Below are 22,975 nucleotides of genomic sequence, written 5' to 3'. Positions count from 1 at the left end.
CAATTAGAAACGAACTAATATATTATCCAGAAGTGTGACCTCCTCTCAAGAGCTATAGGAGAACTTAAAGCTGTACTGAGGAAAAAATGAAAATTTAAATAGTTCTGTTTTTGGAAAGGCTGCCACCTTGGGATTGTAAAAATTTAATGTAGTATGAGAAGCAAACTAGATATAAATTTTTTACTAATGTTTATACTGGTGAAAAAATACAAATATATTTGTATTTGTCTTCATTTTCAAATCAGCATTACTTTCTGACGCAACTGTACAACTCTGAATATTTATTTTAAAATTAAAAACTTTTGAATAATTTAATTTATTTAATGAATATTTACTGAACATTTATTTTTATATTTTATAAATCTGGATGTTAAAATACAGTTCTGGTTGAAGGTAAAACATTACCTTCAAATTTTTTTATATATTTTTATCTTAACGTTACTTATATTCATTTTTGTACTTTATAGGTTCTGAATGCTAAAATATAACTCTGAACATTTATTTCAAAGATATAATTTTACTTTCAAATTTTTTTTTATATTTTATCTTAATGAACATTATTAAACATTCATTTTTATATTTTATAGGTTCTGGATATTGAAATATAGCTCCAGACTTTTGCTTTAAAGGTAAAACTTTACCTTCAAATTTTTTTTATATATTTTTATCTTAATAAATGTTACTTATATTTATTTTTATATTTTATAGGTTCTGGATATCAAAAAACAGTTTTAAATTTATTTTCAAAAGTAAAAACCTTTAAATTTTTTTTTTCTATCTTTAAAATGAAATATTACTAAATATTTGTTTTTGTAGATATTAATACTAGTCCTTGAGTTTGGATTGGTAAGTTTCAAAGTTTTTACTTTAAAATTTTTTTTTAAATAAATTTTTTTAAATTTTATTTAAACTTTTTTTATTTCTTTTGTAAGTATCAGCTTTTGGTTATTTGGCTTTGAATTGATAAATTGCTTCTAAATTTTTTTTTTTCTTTTTTGTAGATATTAGCTTTAGTTCTTAATTTTTAATAGATAAGTTTTAAAGTGAAAGTTTTGAAATTACTTTTTTTAAATATTTTTTTTAAGAAATTCTATTACCTTTTTTTTTCTTTGTAAATATTAGCAGATCCTTAAGCTTTGATCAGTAAAGTTTAAAGTGAAGTTTCAAAACTTTTTATTTTATTTAAACTTTCTTTACTTCTTTTGTAAATATTAGTATTAGTTTCAGACTTTAGATTGATAAATTTTGAAGCAAATACTTTAAAACTTTTTTTTAAATTTTTTTTTTAAGAAACTTTATTAATTTTTTTTTCTTTCTTTTGTAAGTATCAGTATCAGTTCTTGGATTGAAGATTTTAATCAGTAAGTTTTAAAATACTGTATCAAAACTTTTTTATAAAAAATCATTTTTTTAAAAAATTTTAACAATTTTTATTCTTTCTTTTATAAGTAATATTGATCTTGCGTTTTGAATTAATAGGATGAGTAAATTTATTTTAAAATGTTTTTTTTTATATTTTTTTATTAACATTCAGTTTCTTTTATTTTTAAATTCCTATTCACACTCATATTAAATAAAATAAAATTATTTAAAAATAAAAACATAAAAAAACATAAAGTAAATAAAAACTTTTATTGAAAATTGCAAATTTTCTAAAACTTTTTGTTATGTGTATAGTCATATAATTTTGCAGCATTGCATTTTACATATTTGACTAGTTAATTTTTGTTATATATTATTTTTAGCTATAAATAGAAATTCTCAAATAAAATTGTTGTTAAAAATTTGCTTAATAAAACATTAGTATTTATTATTATCCTTGAAATTATAAAACTTAAGATATATAGTATATTGTACTATTAAAATTATTAGTAATACTACTATCAATATAATATTTACATATTCTTTTTTTTCTTTTTTTAAACAAAATTCACTATTTGTTAATTGAATTCTTCTGAAAAATGAAACTCTAAATTCTTGCGAATTAAGTTCTTTTTCTTTTTATTTTTCATTAATATGATTTTTATAATATTTTACTAAAAGTTTTTGCACTACAATATTCTAAAATGCAAGATTCTGAAATTTTGAATGCATTATTGATAAAGTGGATAGAATTCTAAATCTAAATAACATTTTCATCTAACATTTTTTATGCAAATTTTTGGGATCTAATATAATGGTAATTTGGAAATATATTATATTCAGCATTCTCTTTAGAAGTTACCTATTCCAAATTATCAGTGATTTTATTTTTTATAAATTAAAAATTTAAAGATCAAAATTATTTAACAAATTTGCAATCTTTTAATATACTTATATATATATATGTAAAGTTAATTCTATTTCTTTCTATTTCTCATTTGATGTGATCTTTATAATACTTTCAATATCAGCTACCAGAAGTTTTTGCACTATAACATTCTGAAATGCAAGATTCTGAAATTTTGAATGCATTATTGGTGAGGTGAATAGAATCCCAAATCTGAATAATATTTCCAATATGCAATATGACAGTAATTTGAAAATATATTATGTTCAGCATTTTCTTTAGGAGTTACCTATTCCAAATTATCAGTGATTTCATTTTTTACAAATTAAAAATTTAAAGATCAAAATTATTTAACAAATTTGCAAAGTTATTTAAGACAGTGCCATTTAAGCTGCTAAAAAGAAAAGCCTCTATCAAAGAATATTCACTAAAATTCATGAAAATTTTATATATAATATAAAATTTTTCTCTTTCTTTACAATCACAAAAAAATGAAAGAATTAAATTTAGACGAAAAATTTAATGATGTAAGTGATGATGTAAAATTTTTTCACAACCAAATATGATTTTTCTATAGGTTGCTGATGCATTGATAGATTCTTTACTGGTTAACAGTAATAGACAGTATATTGGTAAAAACTTTTTTTTTTTTACTCAAAATTACATTTATTTTGCAAGCATTAAAGCCAAAGGGGCAAATGGAATGTTATTACTTATCAAGAAGTTGTTTGTCATAATGAAAGATTAGGAGGAAACGATGAAGCGAGTAGAAATATTTAACTCAATGGGCGTACTCATGATTTAGCCAAAATTCGAAATTAATTTATTTATTATAGATAAAATTTCTCTCGGTTATGTTCGGTTTGCAGGCATTTGCTAAAGGAACAGAGTTTGCCAGCCAAAGATAATTATTATTCGTCCAACAGTATTAAACGATCCGGTAAAATTAATCCACCAATAGTTATTCGACCTGGAGATATCATATTTGGAAATTTAGATGGTGTTGTATGTATCCCTCGAAGATTGTTAGATAAAGTTGTTGAAAACTGTAAACCAGTTAATACGAAGATTGATGCGAGACTGAAAGAAAAGTGAAAAAAGGAAGGTATAGAATCACGTGGTTAGTATAAAGTAGGAAGTGAGATGAAAAATGAAAAAGCCACAACTATTTTGTATTAAACTGTTTTTATAATGCTTAATTAGTGCGAAAGAAGACGATGACTATTTGGCTTCTTGGTGAAGTTAATACTAATCAATATGTTATAAAAATTTATTTTTTGCGGTTATAATTAGATTTTATATGAAATAAACCGAAGTGTTATTTGATTAATAAATGCTATACCTACTTTATCGCTTATCACTTTGACTGCACAAAGCTAAGCCACCCACGATTTGTCTTTCCTTTATGAAATTAGTGATCAATAAAATATAGCTTTATAACAATTACCTTTATAAAATAGATCTAGTTTTTACAACAGAAACGCCATAAGCAACCATATTAACGATCGCAATTATAACATTACCACCACCGGATTCTGTTAAGAATGACCAATTCCATCTTCCATTTTTCCAAGATTTAAAATCCAACCAAGTTTGTGCACCATTCGCTGTAGCCAAAACCAACAAAGAAACTTTTTGAGCTCCCATATCCTTGCTAAATCTTGTTAAAGCTAATAAAGCTAATAAAGCCAACGAAGAATTCATACCACCTAATCTTTTAACCACGTCATTAGCAATCGCATGCGATGCACCCATTTCATTATTCCTTATAGTATATCTTTTTAAATATTTTCTTGAAGAAAATAAAAGCCTTTTTAGTGAAAATGAATGCCAAATAAATGTCAAGAGAAAAGGAAGGTTATTTGAACGAAACAATTGACGAATTAAAAAGACAAAAACTGAAATGAGATGACCAAATATAATACGAATTGTGGATGGATAAAATGGTCTATTGCGAACACGATGTCGTTTTATTGACTGTGGGGTTTGTTGAGAAAAGGGATTCTCTTGTTGATAAAATGGATCATGTTCAAGAGATATTTGTGTTTGAATATCATCTTCATTTGTTATTTCTTCATTTATTGTTTGAATTTGTGACATTCCTTTTATTTTTATTTTACTTTTATCAAGAGAAAAAATGATTTTTTTTTTAATTTTAGTGTAACAGAGTAAGCATATGACGTAACTCGCCCAGTTTCTTAATTTAAAATAATAATTAAAATAATAATGACAATCCCAAATTCAAATCCCAAAAATCCCGAACGCAGTTACAAATGCTAAAAGTTATGAAAGTAAATGGTTTACCAATCATATTTATGAACTAAATATTTGGTGAAATTTTGATAAATTGAAATCATCATAATTTGATGTCAATTAAAGATACTAATTTCTGTTATATATTTAACTAGTATTTAACTAAAATTGCGTAAATTTGATTTTCACAAAATGGTTTTTTTGTATCTCCTTGTGTTATATTTATTTTTAACAGCCATTCTCGTAATATCAAATAATGTTTTTCATTCTAATAAGAGTGTTATTGCTTTATTGCTTTAAATAAATTACCAATAATAGTTAAGAGAGTTGATGTAATCCTTATCCTGGAGATTGATTTAGACCTGGTGACGAGATTGATGTAAAGTGGGATTTGATTGGTTTTGAATGTCGAAATTCAATGGATGGTTTGGTGTCATTACATCAAATTAACGCGATTTTATTTTCTAACTTGACCAAAAATGATGTGGAAATGGGAATATCGTTTGGGAATAATATTAACTGCTTGTCCTATACAACTAATACTATTAGCTAATATCGTAATTCAAGTTTATTTTTCTTGGATATTGAATTAACTTTTACAACAAATCCTCCAGGATTTATATTTGATATTATACAATATTACCTATTCCGAAAACAAACGAATCTGATACAATTACTGATAATGATCATGTTATTTCTCAAGCTGGGCGAAAGATCGTAAAGGAAACAATTCTAATGTAATAGAGTTAGTTCTGTCGATATTTTAGAAACCGGGATTGGTTGGATATGTGCGATGTTTGGTATTATATTTGCTATCATATTGCAGCAAACTCTAAGCTACATAAATAACGCGAAATTGATTTTCAAATTAATAATTAATCTTGGCTAGAATTAATTCCAATAATACTTGGTTTTCTTCTATGTTCATAAAAAGTAAGCTGTAGCGTGTTAATACCACTTTTTAGGCTAACCAAAATTAGTAGGATACTATAAAGTTGCTTCAAACGTGAATCGTTTGAGAGAAGTTGTTATTTTTTTTTTTGCTATAAAGAAAATAAGGAAACTTTCTGTAATTATTCTAATGTTTACCTGCTATTAAAAGTTACCGTAAATCGCTTGTACCTGGAGGGACTCAACATTCTCTGTTCTATAGACGGACGAACAAATCTGTTATGATAAATAGAATTTCATCAATGTCATGTGCTTGTAAATAACTTGAAAGATCAAGTGAAAGATTATTGGTTATTAAAACTTTCTTGTCATGTGATTTTCTTTCCTCAAAAAATTTCTTTGGTGCAAGAACTTCGCCAACTTTAGTCTGTGTTGTGTATCGCTCCCGCTTTTGTTTCGAAATCGTTATTTTCCCTTGACCCAATAATTATACGTAAACTTTTAAAGGGAAAAAATTAGTTTACACTTCTGCTTAATACGGATCGACTTTTTAACATAAGGTATACTTTAGGAACGATCCAACATGTCATATTCTCCTGGTACGGTAGTTTACGCAAAACTTAAGGGATATCCTTGGTGGCCAGCACGAGCAAGTATTTTGCTGCTTTTACTTTTCGCGGCGCGAGTGTCTACACGATTCGCGTTTTAGTAAATTTACTTTTACAAGTATACTTCACTTTTTTTTTATTTCATTTGATAGGTTGAAGTCGAAGAGTCATTACCTTCCACAGTTATTTCTAAAAAACCGAAAACACCTAAACCAATAATCAGTGTTAGATTTTTCGGATCTAAGGATTAGTACGTTTCTCAAAAAATCTTTCTTTGAGTTCTTAATGAATATTTTAGTCTTATTGAAATTAACACTCATATTATATCTTCTAATAATGATAGTGGCTGGTTTGGGAGCAACGATATTAAACCATTTGATAAGAAAGATGCTGAATTGACATTGCAAAAAATGAAAAATAAGAAACATGACAAATTGTTGGAAAGATCTATTCGTGAAGCTTTAGATCCTTCATCTTCATCCTTTGATGACCCTATGGATGAAGAAGGTGCCGATGATGATGTAGAATCAGAATCTGATGTGGAATTAGAAAATGAAAGTAAGAAATCAAGTGAATCTTTTGAAAATGAGGACGAAGAAGAGGGAGAATATACAAAAAAATCAAAGAGTCGTAATAAAGGAAATAAGAAAAATAGAAAACCCACATCAATTAAAAGTTCAGAACATCGTAGAACATCATCATTAAGTCAAAAGAAAAAGTATCGTAGTTATTCATCAGAAGATGAGGATGATGTGGATCATGGCGGAAAAAGTGGAAAGAAGCGCAGAGCCAGCGAAGGTTCTGCTTTAGAAAAAGCTTCTAAGCGTAAACATAGAAAAATAGACTATACTGATGATGAAGAGGAGAAAATGGATTTGGATAATGGGAAGAAGGTATGACATTGATGATATAAAAATAATTCTATCTATTTCGTTAAATTTAAATTTTGAAAAATTTAAATTTTAGGAACGTCGGCAGATTATTAAAAAAGAGGGTTCAAAATCACCGGTCAAATCTGATAATGAATCACCTGAAGGTGATGTAAATGACAAGGACGAAAATAAATATAATAAGGATGATGATGCAGGTTTTGAAAGCAAGTCAAGTAGAATGGAATCTGAAAGTCATCATCGTTCGTCTAAATCGCGACAGTCGAGTACGTACATGCAATAATATATTCATATTTGTTTCTATGATTTATGATATTTTTTTTTTAATAATAGGAACACCTAGTGATAAATTACTTCATTTGAGACATAGACTTCAGAGAATGACTTTGAAAGACGATATTGAGGTAAGATTTTCTATCAATTCCGTTTATTCATTTTATATCTTATTTATATTATTACAAATCTTTTTTTTTGCCCACTAGATATTAGACACGGAAAAGATTGATGAAGTGTTTACTGAAGTTGAAAATTTTCATATTACTATTCCTTTATTGAAGGTAACTTAAGGATTAACCCTACTGATAAGCTATTTCTAATTTATTTAATATTTTTAATTGACGTTCTAATTAGGAAAGTAAAATTGGTAAACTCATGAGAAAAATTGCCGAAAAAAATATTGATCCAGACCCGAAAAGAATTATAGAACGAAGCAATGAGTTAATCAGGAAATGGAAATGCTTGTTGGAAGCACCTACTCATGAAGGATCTGATGAGGAAACATCACCTAAAACAGTTACTCAAATTGAGGGTGAATCACCAAATCGAGAAGCTGTTAATAGCGAAGAAAGCAGTCAGCCTTTGCCTGGTGAACAAGAAACTGATAACAAAAATCAAGAAAATTTCGATAGTAATAATGTGAAGGAAGATAAAGAAAGGCTCCCATCAGCTATGGATGTCGACGAAATTAATGATATTCAACCAGAAATTAGTGAGGGAAAACAGATAGTTGAAAGTAAAGATAACATCGTCACAAACGGATCCTCACCTGCAGCTAACAATCAAGAAGTGAACAGTCATGAAAAAGAAGATTTTAATAATAAAACTTCTGAATTGTGAATTGTGAATTGTGAATTGTGAATACATTTTATTTGCATAGGATATATATTCTTATAGGTTTGAACCACACAAAAACTATGTTTCTAATCTTACTATCTTTTTGTTATTTTTCTTTTTTTGCAATCAAAATTTCTTTAGCTTTTATATGCTTTATTGTCTTTGAAAGTTGCTGTAAATATTTAAATAGACTAAGCGGAGAGAAAAAAAAATTATTCTGAAATTAATTTGACTGATTTCGTTTTTGCCAACTTAGTTTACTTATTGTTTTATTTCAATTAGTATCATGAGATTTACTACTATTATTCGATGAAATAAATTTTTTTTTAAGAAACAAAGTTATTGTGGCAGTATTACGGCATCACGTTTTCACATCGATGTTACACAAGATTGTTAAAAAAATGATAAAATGGTTTTCTAGTTGGCCAATCTTCAACGTCTAAACTTACGACTTCTAATGTCGCGTCAAATCAGACAATGTCTGAACCAAAGTCATCAGTTTTAGGTCCTGTTAAAGGCTATTTCACAAGTAAAGATTATAGGTTCTACATTATTGCTGCTGGCTCGGTATTGATTTTGGCAGGAGCTAGCTTCTATTACCTTCGGACTCCCAAGCCTCCAAAACCAAAAACACGTTCTAAAAGAAGATCATCGAGACCTGCCGGAAATGCAGACGCTGGTACAAGTCTGATAGAGCTTGATCACCTTAGATTTTGGAATTTGATATACAAGTAACCTACTTGATCTTCAACTTATTACAGGAAAAGATAGAGGAGGTAGAACTAAAGAGGAACCTGAAGCCGAAGAATTCGAAAAATATAGTTCTGTACAAATTGATGCTTTACCTGTGGAGGTGATTGAGATGTTATTTGATGATAAATAATCATGTTTTCAAAAAAAAAAATATTATTATTAATGTCTTACATTATCTATTAAGAAACGCGTCACAGCTTCACAAATACTCAAAAGTCGAGGAAATATAGCGTTCGGTCAAAACAATTATCAAAAAGCTATATCCCTTTATACGAAAGCGATTGAATTTAGCCAGAACCCAGTATTTTTCAGTAACCGAGCTGCATGTTATTATAACACAAATGAATATGCGAAAGTTATCGAGGATTGCAATAATGCGTTGCAAATGGATCCTCTATATGTCAAAGCGTTAAATAGACGCGCTATGGCATATGAACAAACCTCTCAATATGAAGAATCTTTACATGGTAAATAAAAAAAAACATTTATTTTGCGTGTTTAACAAAAATAAGTTTCTTAATCTTCTTTATTTCTCTTCAAAATTTTTTAAAATAGATTTCACTGCAGTTTGTATAATCGGTGAGTTCAGAAATGAGAACGCTACAGCATCTATTGACCGACTTTTAAAGAAAGTTGCTAGTATCAAAGCTCAAGAAATTATTCAGGTAAATTAAAAACGTATGTTCTGTGTATTTTTAATACGTAACAACGTGATTTGAATTTATATAAATACTAGAATCGTAAAAAACGACTCCCGTCAACAAAATTCATATCTTCATATATGGAGGCATTTCGCAAAGGTTTTTATTTGAATTATTATTTTGAGTTTAATTTCTTTAATTATCTAAATTTTTTTTTTTTCCTCTATCCCAGCACGGCCTTATATGGTTGATGAGGAGCAAGAAGGCGATGAATTTTATAAAGCTGCGGAAAATTTTTTGAATGAAGAACGTTATGAAGAAGCAATGAATGCGTACGGAAAAGCCATAGAAGTTGGATGTTCCTATATGGCTGAAGCCCTCAATATGAGAGGTACCTTCACTTATTTAACGGGTGATTCCAAGGGTGCTTTGGAAGATTTCAAAAAGGCACTTGAAATTAAGCCTGATTATGTTCAAATATATGTAAAGCGTGCTACAATTTACATGGAACAAGGTAATATAAAAATTTTTTGTTTTTGTAATGAAGCATGAACTTATAATGAACTTTATAGATAACGCTGATCACGCATATCGAGAGTTTGATGATGCTATTAAAATTGATCAAAATGATCCAGATATATATTATCACAGGTTTTTTTCGAATTTAAACTTTAAAATCATGCTATATATATTATGTGTTTATTTATAAATAATTTTATTAACCTTTATTATTTGATATATTAATATCAGAGGACAAGGTATGTGTATAATTATCGATTTGAACTCGAATAATAGCATGTTAACTTTAATAAACATTTTGAATTTTAGTATATTTCCTCAATAGTATGTTTGACAAGGCAGTTGATGAATATCAGCGTAGAATTGAACTTGACCCAGATTTTGTTTATGCGTATATTCAACTTGCGATAGCCCAATATAAAAATGGGTCTATTTCAGAAGGAATTAAGACTTGTCGACTAGGACTTCAAAAATTTGTTAAATCGGCTGAGATGCATAATTATTACGGTGAACTCCTTGCTGATCAAAAGAAGGTTGATGAAGCCATGGAACAATTTGACAAAGCTATTGAATTACAAAACGGAAATTTTGCATTACCTTTCGTTAATAAAGCAATGCTCTGTTTCCATGTTAAGAATGACCATGCTCAAGCTGAAGATTTTTGCCGTAAAGCATTGGAAAGTAAGTATAATTAAATTTACTTATTATAAAATGAGCGGACTAACAATGAGTGTTTATTAATCTCAAAGTTGAGCCAGAAAGTGATATTGCAAACACGATCATGAGTGAGATTCTACTTGCTAGAGGAAACTTGGAGGAAGCACTAAAATATCTTGAAAGGTACCAAGAAGTTGCACGAACAGAATCTGAACTTCAAGGTATCCTGGAGTATGCAGAAGCTGCACGATCTCATATTGCTTTCAAACGAAGATATCCACAACATGCTGATCGTGCTTCTTCACTTGCTCGGTAAAAAAATAATTTCACACTTAAATATTATTATTTTTTTTTTAAATCCGCAGTTATTAACAAGCACTATATGTAAACTAAAAAAAACTATTATATTAAAATTAGTAAATTTGCTAAATTTTTAAATAAATATACGGTCACCTCCGAAAGGAGTGACACGATGTTTCACCAATCAAGTATTGAAAAAAAAATTTCTTATACCGACAAAATATTTATAAACTATATAACTATATTTATATATGATCAGTTGATCACCTCTAAAATTTAGTAATACTTTGCTCATAAATCGAAGGATTGGTTTAGGCGTTGAAGGAACATCTAGCTTTGATTATAATTTTTACATCTTTCTTTCTTTTTTTCCTCTTAACTTATTACAACTTCTTTACAATCTTTATTAGTAATATTAGTTATATTCTGAATACACTTAATTTCTTTTTTTGAGGTTTATTACATGCCTTATACTTATTAGGTTATTGAGTCTTTATGTCTTATTATTTGTAATGGATTACCAATATGCATAAAAATTAAAAATTCCATTTCCCTGCTGGTCAAATAGTTCTACTTTTATACTTTTAATAAATTATTAATTCAAATAGCTAAATTAAATGCCTATTTAATACATCTTACTTATATCAAATCCATATTTTTGTTTAACTTTAAGATTATTGTTTATTTAATTGGATATATTAGTTTTTATATTATTATATCCAGTTTAATATAAACTTACCCTTCCTTTCTTTTTATTATTAACTTGAAATATACAATCCTTTTATTGATAAGCCAAAGATAAGTAAATTTTTACTATAGTAATTTTCAAATAAAAAAATATAATTATCATATTATTATTATAATAATCATATAATTAAAAAAGAAATAATTTATTTATCGCACGTGCGATGCAAATTTTTATGTTTATCATTGCCATTTTAAGGGGGTGGCGATGTATAAGCAGGTTGATCAACCTAAATAATTTACAAAAAAGGAAAGTGGCGATGCATCGCACGTGCGATGAATAAATTTACTCATTAAAAAAAATGCAATAATACATCAGGAAGTTCAAATTTATAAAGACCAGCAAAATTTAGCAAATCTGTAAAATTCTTCAATTTTGCAATTTACTAAAAGTTTTTTAAAAAAAATTAACAAAATTCTGCAATTTTGCAGAATTTCATTTAATGGGATTTTCACTTTTCTATAAATATCTGAAAATTCTTTAATTTTATAGTTTGCTAAAAATTTTAAAAAATTTTATTAATTAAAATTGCAAATTTATAATTAGTTTAAATTTTCATTAAGTTATAATTAATTAAACTTTTTAATTTCAATTAATTAAATTTTATAATTTTTTCCATTAATATTAAACTGATTTATTTTTTTAACAAATTTTAATTTTTAAACTTTTTAATTAAAGTTTTTCAACAACTTTTAATTTTATAATTTTTAATTTTACTTTTATTAAAAGTTTTTTGGTTTAATTTTAAAATATATATTTGTTTAAGGATTTTATTTTTTATTACACTTATATTATATCATATCCAGAACTCTGGACATCACATATATAACTCACATTTGAGTTTTAGCAAATTCAATCAAAATTAGGTTAAACTCATAATTTTAGATAAAGCAAATTGATTGAAAATTAATTAATAGTCATAATTATGAGTTTTAGCAAATTGTATTGATTTTACAAAGTCATATTTTATATTTGAGCAAATTGGTACTTTTTTTTAAATTTAACTTATCCTTTTTTTTTAACTTTATAAATAATATTTTTAAAAATATTAGTTTCGGGGTCTGGGTCATATTTTGGCCAAAATTAAGCATAATGCGGGCCAAAAACCATCCGTTTAGTTTCGCAACATTTTATTTTTTAATAATTATTTATTTAATTTATTATTTTTATTAATTATTATTTTATCTATAATCTACATATTTTAATTATAAAAATTGGCAGTTTAATTTATATTAATCATTTATTTTTTTATTGATAATAAAAAAAGATTATTAACTCATATTTTGAGTTTTAGCAAATTAGTATAGATTTGAAATGTGATAATTTGATTTTTATTTATAACATAGCTTGCACTTATTATTTTTTGCCAACAGTTACTTTAGAGAATACCGAGTATTCAAGAAAGAACCACAACAAAGTGCAGAACTAACTAATACAAGAACAAATAAATTTTTCAAAAAGTTACAAATATAGAAAAGATAAGATTTAAAACCCATCACTCTTCATATAAATAACCATGGCTACCCCCGAATTATATCTCAAATCTGGTAGAATCGACTATACTATACGTACCTAGCAAATCACCCTGCTACATTTAAAGATCGAGTTACCCCATAAACCAAGTACCATTAGTGCTATCAAAAAGAAACAAAATTCAATTTCTCCTATTTAACTACATACTATGGATAACAAACCTACTTCAAAAAAACCTCAGGGTAACTTTTTAACAGTAGTCCCAGCCGCTGTGAACTTTTTAGTGTCGTGCAATCCCCAAAAAGGGATACCCACCTCATTGCAAATGATCCCTAACAGAGGATACCCATCTCATTGCAAACAATTATTCGGCCTAAGAACATGTGACCACCTTAATCAGCATACTATAAAAACTGCAGTACCCAACCTATCACCCCCTTATCACCTGAGTGATCATTGATTTTAAAAATTAGTAACATCAAGCCATCATGACGATCAAATTTTCCCATCTTTCAAAGAAAATAAAGCCACGCTGAAAAAAAATCAAGAAAAACAAAAAGCAAAAAATAAAAACATAAACCTCGGGAAAACTCGAAATGCAATGAGAAAAATTTGAGTAAAAAAAACACTAAACATACACCTCAACTCTGTCTTCTTATTTTAGAAGACTAATACCCCTAGTGCTCTGAAATGAGTCAAGTTGACTCGTGAGTTGGTCGAGTCGAGTCAAGTCGAGTTGAAAATTGCAATCAAATCAAATCGATTCAAGTTGAGTTAATAATTTAATAAAATCGAGTCGAGTTGAGTTAAGCTGAATTAAATATAATTCCAGCCAAATTTATGGAATTTCCTTTTTTGGAAATTATGTTACACAAAATCCAAGACAAAAAATTTTTGAAAATTACAAAAATGGAATTTTGTGGAATGGCTATCGCCGAAAAAAGGGGGGCGTCTAAAGCCATGTTCGATCACGTGACTTGTAAAAATTTATTTTCACAAATAAAACTTTTTCGCCAATACATAAAACTTTTAAGTTACACATAATATGTGTATTTTAGCCTGATGTGCAAGTTTACTTAGTGCGCAACATGGGGTTTTAAACACCGTTTTTGACTTATTTGAATTTTTTCATTTTCGTCATCCATTTTTGGATATGATCGGCAAAGATTCTTCGTTCATATGTAAAGTCAAAAACAGTGTTTAAAACCAGTTTTTTTTCACTAAGTAAACTTGTAAAGCAGGCCAAAATACACTTATTTTATAACCTTCACACTAACATTAATCTTAGTTCATAAAAAAATGGCTTATTTATAAAATGTCAAGTCACATGATCGAACATGACTTTAGATGACTCCCAAAAAAAGGAAATGATCAGTATAGCCAAATAAAATTACGTGATTTAATTTGACTCAACTTGATTCAGTTTGACGTGCCAACTCGACTTGAATCGAGTCAAGTTTATATTTTTTATAATTTTAATTCGAGTCGAATCGAGTTTACATATAACTCGACTTAAATACTTCCATTAACAACATCAACTAGTAAGAAATATGTTGGTCAGGAGCTTCTTCCAAGAAATAACGGTCTGGCTTACAAACCATTTGGCCAGTTAGACTTTAAAGACGTAGGAACTAAGACGCACTACTTTGCAATCTTTCAGAAAGCCCAGGGGAACGTTCCATCTTACGTTATTGTTGGTAACTCCAAGACTCATAATAATAATTCTAACTCAATATAAGCCGTAAGGAGTTTGGGTAAAACTAAAGACCTCAGTAATAATTTCATATAACGTTGAAAAGTCCTTTTACTATCACTCAAGGCAAAAAATCCTCATATTTTTTATCCATGTCTTTTTGGGAAAAAATAGGCAGAGTCCAACAGGAGAGAAAGTACAATGATCCCTTAATTTGATTTTTAGCAAATTAGGTCTATTTTAACAGAAGCAAAAAGTATTTAAATTCATGCAGATCAGTTATGAGTTATATATATAATGTCCAGGGTCCTTCATATCTTTATCCTTTAAACTGTTTTGCAGCCAAATTTGCCTGCAATTTTATTTTTTAATTAAAGACACTTTTAAATATTTTAAAATATATTATTTTCTAAGTAAAAATCAAAAAAAAAGTTCAATTTGATTAATGATTTTTAAAAGTAAATGATTGACAAATTATAACAAACAGTAGCTAAATTTTTCAAATTGAAATATCTTTTTATCCATTAATCCTAGAAATATAAAATTACTACATTTGATGTGTCTTAATGAGAAGGATCTGATAGAAATAAAATTAATTGTTTTTCTACAAATATTATGTGATAGAATATCTTATAAAATCTAAAAATTTATAAATTAATATAACTTTTTATCTATCAATTTTAGAGTTATTATTTTATTACCATTAAATACGTCTTAATAAGAGGAATCTAACAAATATAATTTTATCTTTTTATGATTACTAGATCTTAAGATATTTTAAAAATTCAAAAATTTTTAAAATTAATTTTAACCCCTACAGTTTAAGGGATAATATATTACATATAAAAGTCAAAAATAACATTTTAAATTCTTTTTAATATATTAAAAAAACTTGTAAAATAGTCAAAAATATATATAGTATAAGGTTTTTATAGTACATAGTAAATGTATAAAGTCTCACACCAGGATTTTTTAAAAAATAAAAATCTCATATAATTAAAATGATTAATATAACTAATATATAAAAATTATTATCAACAAAGGAAAATATAACATATTGCAAATATGTTTCTTTATTTAATAAATAAATTTTTTTTTTACTAAACCTTAGAATTATATAAACTTTTTAATTAATTAAATCAACTAATATTATATATATTAAGTATCATCAAACTAGTATTCTACACAAATCAATTTGTGATATAATGTAATCTTAATTACTTCTGAAAGATAAAACTGTATTTTGCAAATAACTTTTAATTAGTTTAATTTTAATGATTTTTTTATTTAATCAGAGCAATGAAAGCTATCAATTAAAAAAAATCATTAAATTTGAATCATAATAAGATTTTGAGATAATTATTTTTAGGAGTTGAATTAAATCTGAATTAATTCTGAATCGAATTGAATTTCAGAAAAAAAATTTGATTCGTACAAGATATTAAACCAAACTGATTTGCTAAAAATTTTATTTATTTATTTAATAATTAAAGATTTAATTTAAACTTTTACTGTTTACTACTGCTAATATACTTTTAGAAAAAGTGAATTCTCTTATTCTTTTTTCAAAAACATATAAAACAAAAAGATTTTATTTTTTAAATTTTTGAAAACTATCTTACGTAACTTAAACTTATATTTAAAAGTAAACTAGTATCAATTATTATAAATGAAATTACAGATGATTATGCTTAAATATTTTTTTTATTTTTACATAAATACTAAATTAGTTTCTGTAGATTTTTTTAATTTAAGTTAATAATTTAATAATAGGATTAATTCTTTTTATAATTCTGGTAAAATACAATAATTCTTTTTTTCTTTTACATTTATTCATTTCAAAAGTTATTTACATAAAAAAATATTTCATAAAATATTAAAACCTATTATGTTATAACACTGTTATAACTGATTTATACTTCTTATATTAAACCTAATTGGGTAAGTAAAGTATTTTTATTATAAATTTAATTATTTCAAAATAATTTTATACAATATTTTTAATTAAAAACGTCAGACCTGATGTTTTTTATAAAAAAATAAAAAAATCATTTTTTTATTAAAATGTCAGACCTAATATTTTTTAATAAAAAAATAAAATAAATCATTATTTTTAATTAAAATATAAAACCTGATATTTATTTACTAAAAGATAAAAAGAACCTTTTTTTAATTAAAAACATTAGACCCAATATTTTTCACAAAAATAAAAAAAAAGTAGTTTTTTTAATTAAAAATGTCAAGTTTAACATTTTTGTATAATTAATAAAAAAACATTGTAAAATTTTTTTTAACTTAAAATATTTAATAATAAAATTTTGGATAATTAAGTTATTTAAGTTAACTAAAGTAATTTAAATATTTTCAAGTCAAATAAGTCAGGTCAAGTTAGAACAATTATTCAATCTGATCTGATCTAAAAAAAAATTTTCAGTTCAAGTTAACCAAATAACCTGACTTAACTCAACCTATGCAGAGCTTTAAATTCAACTCTGAAGTTAGATATTAAATCCTATAGATTAGTTTTAAAAAAATTTTTTTAAAACTATTAAAAATATCAAAAAACATCTTTTGATGTTTTTTCTATTCTTTTTATAAGGAAATTAGCTTCAACTTGCATAATAGATTCTCAAAGATTAGTTTCAAAAACTGGCAGTTCAATTCAACTTAATCCAATTTTTATAAAAATGTGAAAAATCAAATAGCCATCCGTTTAGTAATCATATAAAATCGAGCTATATATTATTGGATTCCTTTTGACAAGAAATATCGAATAGTGGTAAGATCATATTTTTAGCATCAATAGATTGCAAGTTAACTTACACTAAATGATTTATAAAAAATTGGAATTATCAAGCTATCTATCAATGCTAGAGACATGATCTTAGTACCATTCAATACGTCTCAGTGAGATGAATCCAATAAATATTAATTTGTCCATATACGATCACTGGATGGCAAATAATATCAAGTTTCATATTTTTATAAAATTTTTAAGCATTAAAAAATTAAAATTCTGATATATGAATTTATTTGTCATCCAATGAATTAGGACTTATTGGATGAGATGCGTTGAATGGTAGTAAAATCATATCTTTAATATCTATAGATCGTAAGTTAACCCATGCTATATGATTTATTAAAAATTGGAATTAGCAAGTTATCTATTGATACTTAGAGATGATCTCATACATTACAAAATCTTGTCAAGATGAATCCAATAAGTCCTAATTCATATTTGCATGACTATTGAATGATGAATAAATTCATGTATCAAAATTTTAATTTTTTAATGCTCAAAAATTTTAAAAAAATGTGAAACTTGATATTATTTGCCATCCAGTGATTGTATATCGACAAATTAATATTTATTGGATTCATCTTACTGAGACGTGTCAAATAGTGCTAAATTATATTTTTAGCATTGATAGATAGCTTGATAATTCCAATTTTTTATAAATCATTTAGCATGGGTTAACTTGTGATCTATCGATACTAAAGACATGATCTTACTACTATTTAACGTATCTTATCGAGAGGAATCTAATGATATATGGCTCGATTTGTCATCGGCAGTTAGACTCTGTGACTTTGACCTGACAGATCAGATGACCTGACAGATTGACTTAAAATATTCAGGTCAGGTCAGTCAAATTCATGACCTCGACGCAGGTTAAATCAGTGCATAGTCAAGTTACCCGATTCGATCTGATTAACCTGACAATATATTTGGGTCCGAAATTAAATTAAATAACGCTAAAACTTGTAATGATTCTGGCATTTTTACATGTAAAATCAAAAAAAAATGCTGAAACTATCAGTTTCAGTATTTTTACATGTAAAATCAAAAAAAATGCCAAAACTAATTATTCTGGTGCCTTTACATGTAAAATCAAAAAAAAAATGCTGAAGCTATTAGTTTCAGTATTTTTACATATAAAATTAAAAAAAAAATGCCAGAACTAATTATTCCAGCATTTTTACATGTAAAATAAAATAAAAAATGCTGAAACTATCAGTTTCAGTATTTTTATATGTAAAATCAAAAGAAAAAACGCTGAAACAAATAGTTTCGGCATTTTATATATAAAAACAATAAAATTGCTACGAATCACCGGCGGTGATCATCATCTTTCCCAGTATCGCCAGAAAATTTTTTCACCCTATGTGATCCTAAATAATTTGTCACCCGTGTCACATCCCTCCACTTTCTCATTTTTTATAAGTATTCTGGGGATCAGAATGACTCGATTTGTCGGATAAAATAACTCAAGAATCGAGCCGAAGAAGACGAGTAAGAGTATGAGTCCAAAACTTGAGTCGTACTGAGCTTAATTCAAGCTTAATTTGAGTCAAAAGAAAAGTTAAAGTGCAGCCAAAAAAATTATTCATAATTTTACCTGATCGTTATATCCATAGTGCCTGGCAGGAATTACAAACAATATGGGTTCACCGCACTATCAACCACGCGATCCCGGCTGACTCGAATGCCTTAAACTGACTTGAGTTAGTAGCTTCAACTCGAAATGAACTCGAAGTACTAGCAGCAAATTCGCTCTACGTGGGGACTTAGATTTTTTTGGTGTCTAAAATCCTATTCGTCACACGTTATTCGACACACGGTTAATTTCTTAATTCCAGCCAAATCTCATAACGCCGGCCAAAGCCACGCTGGAAAATGCAAAAAAATTTTCTGGCGATACTGGGGCATGCGATTATCACCGGCGTCACGTGATTTTTAAAATTTTGGCCGGAATTAGGTGATCTACATAAAAATTTCCTTTTTTGGAATATTGTGTAATGCATTTCTCATTTTTGATAAGAAACAAAATTGCCTTTTTTGGATTGTGTAACGTTACTCAAACTCCATAAAAGGAAATTTATATGTCAATTCCTTAATTCCGGCCAAATTTTATAAAATCACGTGACACTGGTGATGATCACGCTGAGCAAACTCCTAAAAACAAAAGTAAAAAACATTACAAAACATTTTTTTACAATATTTAATAATAAAACTTCAGGTAACTTGAGTTACCCGAAGTGACCTGAATACTTTTAGGTCAAATGGGTCAGATCAGTTCAGAACGGTTTACCCGACCTGACCTAAAAAAAAATTTCAGTTCAAGTTAACCAGGTAATCCGACCTGACCTGACTTATGCAGAGCTCTATATTAAATAGACAGCTATTTGATTTTTTGCATTTTTATAAAAAATTAAATTAAACTGAACTGAACCGCCAGTTTTTCAGTTTTAGTAATACCTGAACTAAACTAAATTAAACCAAACCGAATTTTGAGTTAGTTTCAGATCAGTTTTCCAGTTTAGCCCAAACTGTTTAGAGCTTTAGGTATAAGTAGATAAATTATGTAATTTTATATTTATAATTTTTTTTTTATAATCACAATGCATTTGATAATTTATTAAATACAAGTTAAAGAGGACCTCAGACATCTCTAAAACAGGTCATAAGTCACACTTTTAATTTAATACAGCTTGCGCTTAAATTTTATTAATTTTTGCCAAAAGTTACTTTAGAGAATATCAGGTATTCAGTAAATAACTACAACAAATGCAGAATTAACTAATACAAGAACAAATAAATCTACCAAAAATTACAAATATAGAAAGCTAAGATTTAAAACTCACAATTCTCCATATAAATAACTATGGCTACTCCTCCAAGTTATATTTTAAATAATGTAGAATCAACTATACTATACGTAACCCAAATATAAGAATCTACATCAAGCATCAGCAGTCAAATATTTCTGAGTTACCATTAGCGCTATCAAAAAAGAACAAAATTCAATTTTCTCTATTTGACTATATACTATACTATGAATAACAAATCTACTTCATAAAGGCCTTTAGGAACTTTTTAGTGTTATGCAGTCCAGCCACTAGGGGAATTTTTTAGTATCATATAATCCCAACAGGAACACCTATCTCATTTTGAACGATCCCTAACAGAGAACACCTACCTCATTCCGAACAATTCATCAACCTAAGATCTACCTAGATAAATCAATCCAATGATAGTCCAATATGTAACCACCTTGATTGGCATACTACAAAAACTGTGATACCCAATCTGTCACCCCCTTATCACCTAAGTGATTATCAATTTTAAAATTAGTAACATCAAGCTACCATGATGATTAAATTTTCCAGTATCCCCTATCTCTCAAAAAAAATAAGATTATACCAAAAAAAATAACCAAAAAAAAACAAAAAGCAAAAATAAAAACATAAACTTCAGGAAAACTTGCAGTATAATGAGAAAAATCTGAGTAAAAAATACCAAACATACACCTCAACTCTGTCTCCTTATTTTAGAAGACTAACAATCCTGTTAACAACCTCAACTAACAAGAAATATGTTGATTGATAAGCTTCTTCTAAGAAATAATAGTCCAGCCTGTGAACCATTTGGCCAGTTAGACTTTAAAGGTGTAGAAACTAAGACGCACTACTTTTCAACCTTTCAGAAAGTTCAGAAAAACGTTTGTATGGAACTGCCATCTTACATTATTATTGGTAACTCCAAGACTCGTGATAATAGTTCTAATTCAATATAAGCTGTAAGGAGTTTGAGTGAAACTAAAAATCTTAGTAATAACTTCAGAACCCCGAATAATATATATATAGGTCAGATAAAAAATTCAAAATTTACTAAGGTCAATAAGCAAATATTTTTTATGTCTGCTAAGCAAACTTTTATCCAACCCATAAATTTTATACACTGCTAAGCAACTTATTTTATGATATATATATATTTATATATAATTTTTTTTATAAAATATGTATATAAAAAAAACTAAAAAAACAAAAATTTTTGAAATAATGTATAGATAAAGCTATTATTATTTTTTTGTAATATTACAACTTATAAATGTTTCTTATTAATATTTCGTATATCTGTTCTGTGATTTCAGAGCGTAATTTAGGCACTTTAGTCAAAGGAAATATCTAAAATCTTCTTAAGTAATGTTGTTCAGCAGATTCGAATCTACTTACATATAAATTTTTATCATGATTGAATAGATATTTATGAATTTATTCATATTTTTTGTAACACCACCAATACGCAGAATTTTTATTTTTAAAATTTACTGTAAAATTTGTCAAAAAAAATATTTTTAAAAAATTTTCTAAGTAAAAATGAAATAACTTTTATTGATTATTACAAAAATTATAGTGTAAAATTATAAAAAAACAGAAAAACACTTATTTTTCCCTTTCCATCCACCCGTTGCTCTCATTTTTAATATATTATATTTTTTAAATATTACATGGACGCGTATATGATTCATAATTTTAATGTTATATAGACGTGTATTTGTTTTATCAAAAACACGTTACATGATCACATCTAAAAATGTTTCCTGTATTATGTATACAATTAACTAATTAACTTATTCTTTGTATTAAAAATAATAAATTTTTTTATACAAATATGTTTATAACTTTGTTTACATATTTTATTAGATTTTTTTAATGTGAAAAATGTAAATATATATTATAAAAATAATGTATTTACCGCACCCTGCATTACAAATTTATATATATTTGTATGTTTATCATTTGCCATTTTAAGGAGGGGTGCAGTGTATAAACTAAAGATCGATATAAACAATTTACAAAAAAGGAAGGATGCATTATAACGCAGGGTGCAGTAAATAAATTCACTCTATATTATATTATATATATATATTAAAAAATTCTATCCTGCTACGCAAATATATATCTGACTATTAATAATTTAATACTCTGCTATGCATAATTATATCTGACTATTTAAAAATTATGTTATCAAATAATCACATAGGAAAAATTTTTATATGTTGGTTAAGCAAACTTAAAACCTACCTTTATATATATTGTTCAGGGTCCTATAACTTCATATAAAGTCTAAAAGTCATTTTACTATCACTCAAGACAAAAAGTCTTCATACTTTTCATCTAAAACTTCTTGGAAAAAAATAGGCAGAGCCCAACGGAAGAGAAAGTACAATGTTCACTAAGTCACACTTTTAGGCAAACATGGCATAGCAGCCTTTATCTTTATTAATTATTTATCGAACTTTACAAATTTACATACAAGAAAAAAGACAATAAAATAAAAATTAACTAAAAACAAAGCTATATAGTCTCCTAGAAAGAAATTAAA

At 26.7% G+C, this 22,975-nt stretch overlaps 3 protein-coding genes across 4 annotated transcripts; 2 read left to right on the top strand and 1 right to left on the bottom strand.

Moving 5' to 3' along the window:
* Positions 1-3,067: 3,067 nt before the first annotated feature.
* Positions 3,068-4,387, bottom strand: OCT59_028398 (uncharacterized protein). Its single transcript, XM_025319687.2, has 2 exons — positions 3,717-4,387; positions 3,068-3,349 (listed from the first exon to the last, which is right to left on the bottom strand). Exon 1 carries the CDS (start codon positions 4,367-4,369, stop codon positions 3,719-3,721), a length of 651 nt encoding a protein of 216 aa, XP_025173221.1. The 5' UTR covers positions 4,370-4,387; the 3' UTR covers positions 3,068-3,349; positions 3,717-3,718.
* A 1,444-nt stretch (positions 4,388-5,831) lies between these two features.
* OCT59_028397 (uncharacterized protein) lies at positions 5,832-8,035 on the top strand. Of its 2 annotated transcripts, none has more exons than XM_066147257.1 (7): positions 5,832-6,012; positions 6,174-6,271; positions 6,365-6,914; positions 6,988-7,177; positions 7,245-7,315; positions 7,394-7,468; positions 7,542-8,035. In XM_066147257.1, exons 3-7 carry the CDS (start codon positions 6,432-6,434, stop codon positions 8,025-8,027), a joined length of 1,305 nt encoding a protein of 434 aa, XP_065993982.1. In that variant the 5' UTR covers positions 5,832-6,012; positions 6,174-6,271; positions 6,365-6,431; the 3' UTR covers positions 8,028-8,035. The 2 variants fall into 2 exon arrangements, with proteins under 2 accessions (XP_065993982.1, XP_025173220.1); XM_025319686.2 differs by having other exon boundaries at positions 5,832-6,062.
* A 426-nt stretch (positions 8,036-8,461) lies between these two features.
* On the top strand, positions 8,462-11,081 carry OCT59_028396 (uncharacterized protein). Its single transcript, XM_025319685.2, has 10 exons — positions 8,462-8,703; positions 8,786-8,877; positions 8,962-9,244; positions 9,333-9,442; positions 9,514-9,577; positions 9,651-9,932; positions 9,991-10,069; positions 10,169-10,176; positions 10,247-10,618; positions 10,687-11,081. The coding sequence occupies exons 1-10, from the start codon at positions 8,502-8,504 to the stop codon at positions 10,908-10,910; spliced, it is 1,716 nt and encodes a 571-aa protein (XP_025173219.1). The 5' UTR covers positions 8,462-8,501; the 3' UTR covers positions 10,911-11,081.
* The last annotated feature ends 11,894 nt before the right edge of the window (positions 11,082-22,975 follow it).

Source organism: Rhizophagus irregularis, chromosome 8 (assembly GCF_026210795.1).
Source record: "Rhizophagus irregularis chromosome 8, complete sequence".
Taxonomy (NCBI): Eukaryota; Fungi; Glomeromycota; class Glomeromycetes; order Glomerales; family Glomeraceae; genus Rhizophagus; species Rhizophagus irregularis.
Note: the sequence above shows the minus strand (reverse complement) of the source record. Positions and strands in the feature narration are given on the sequence as shown.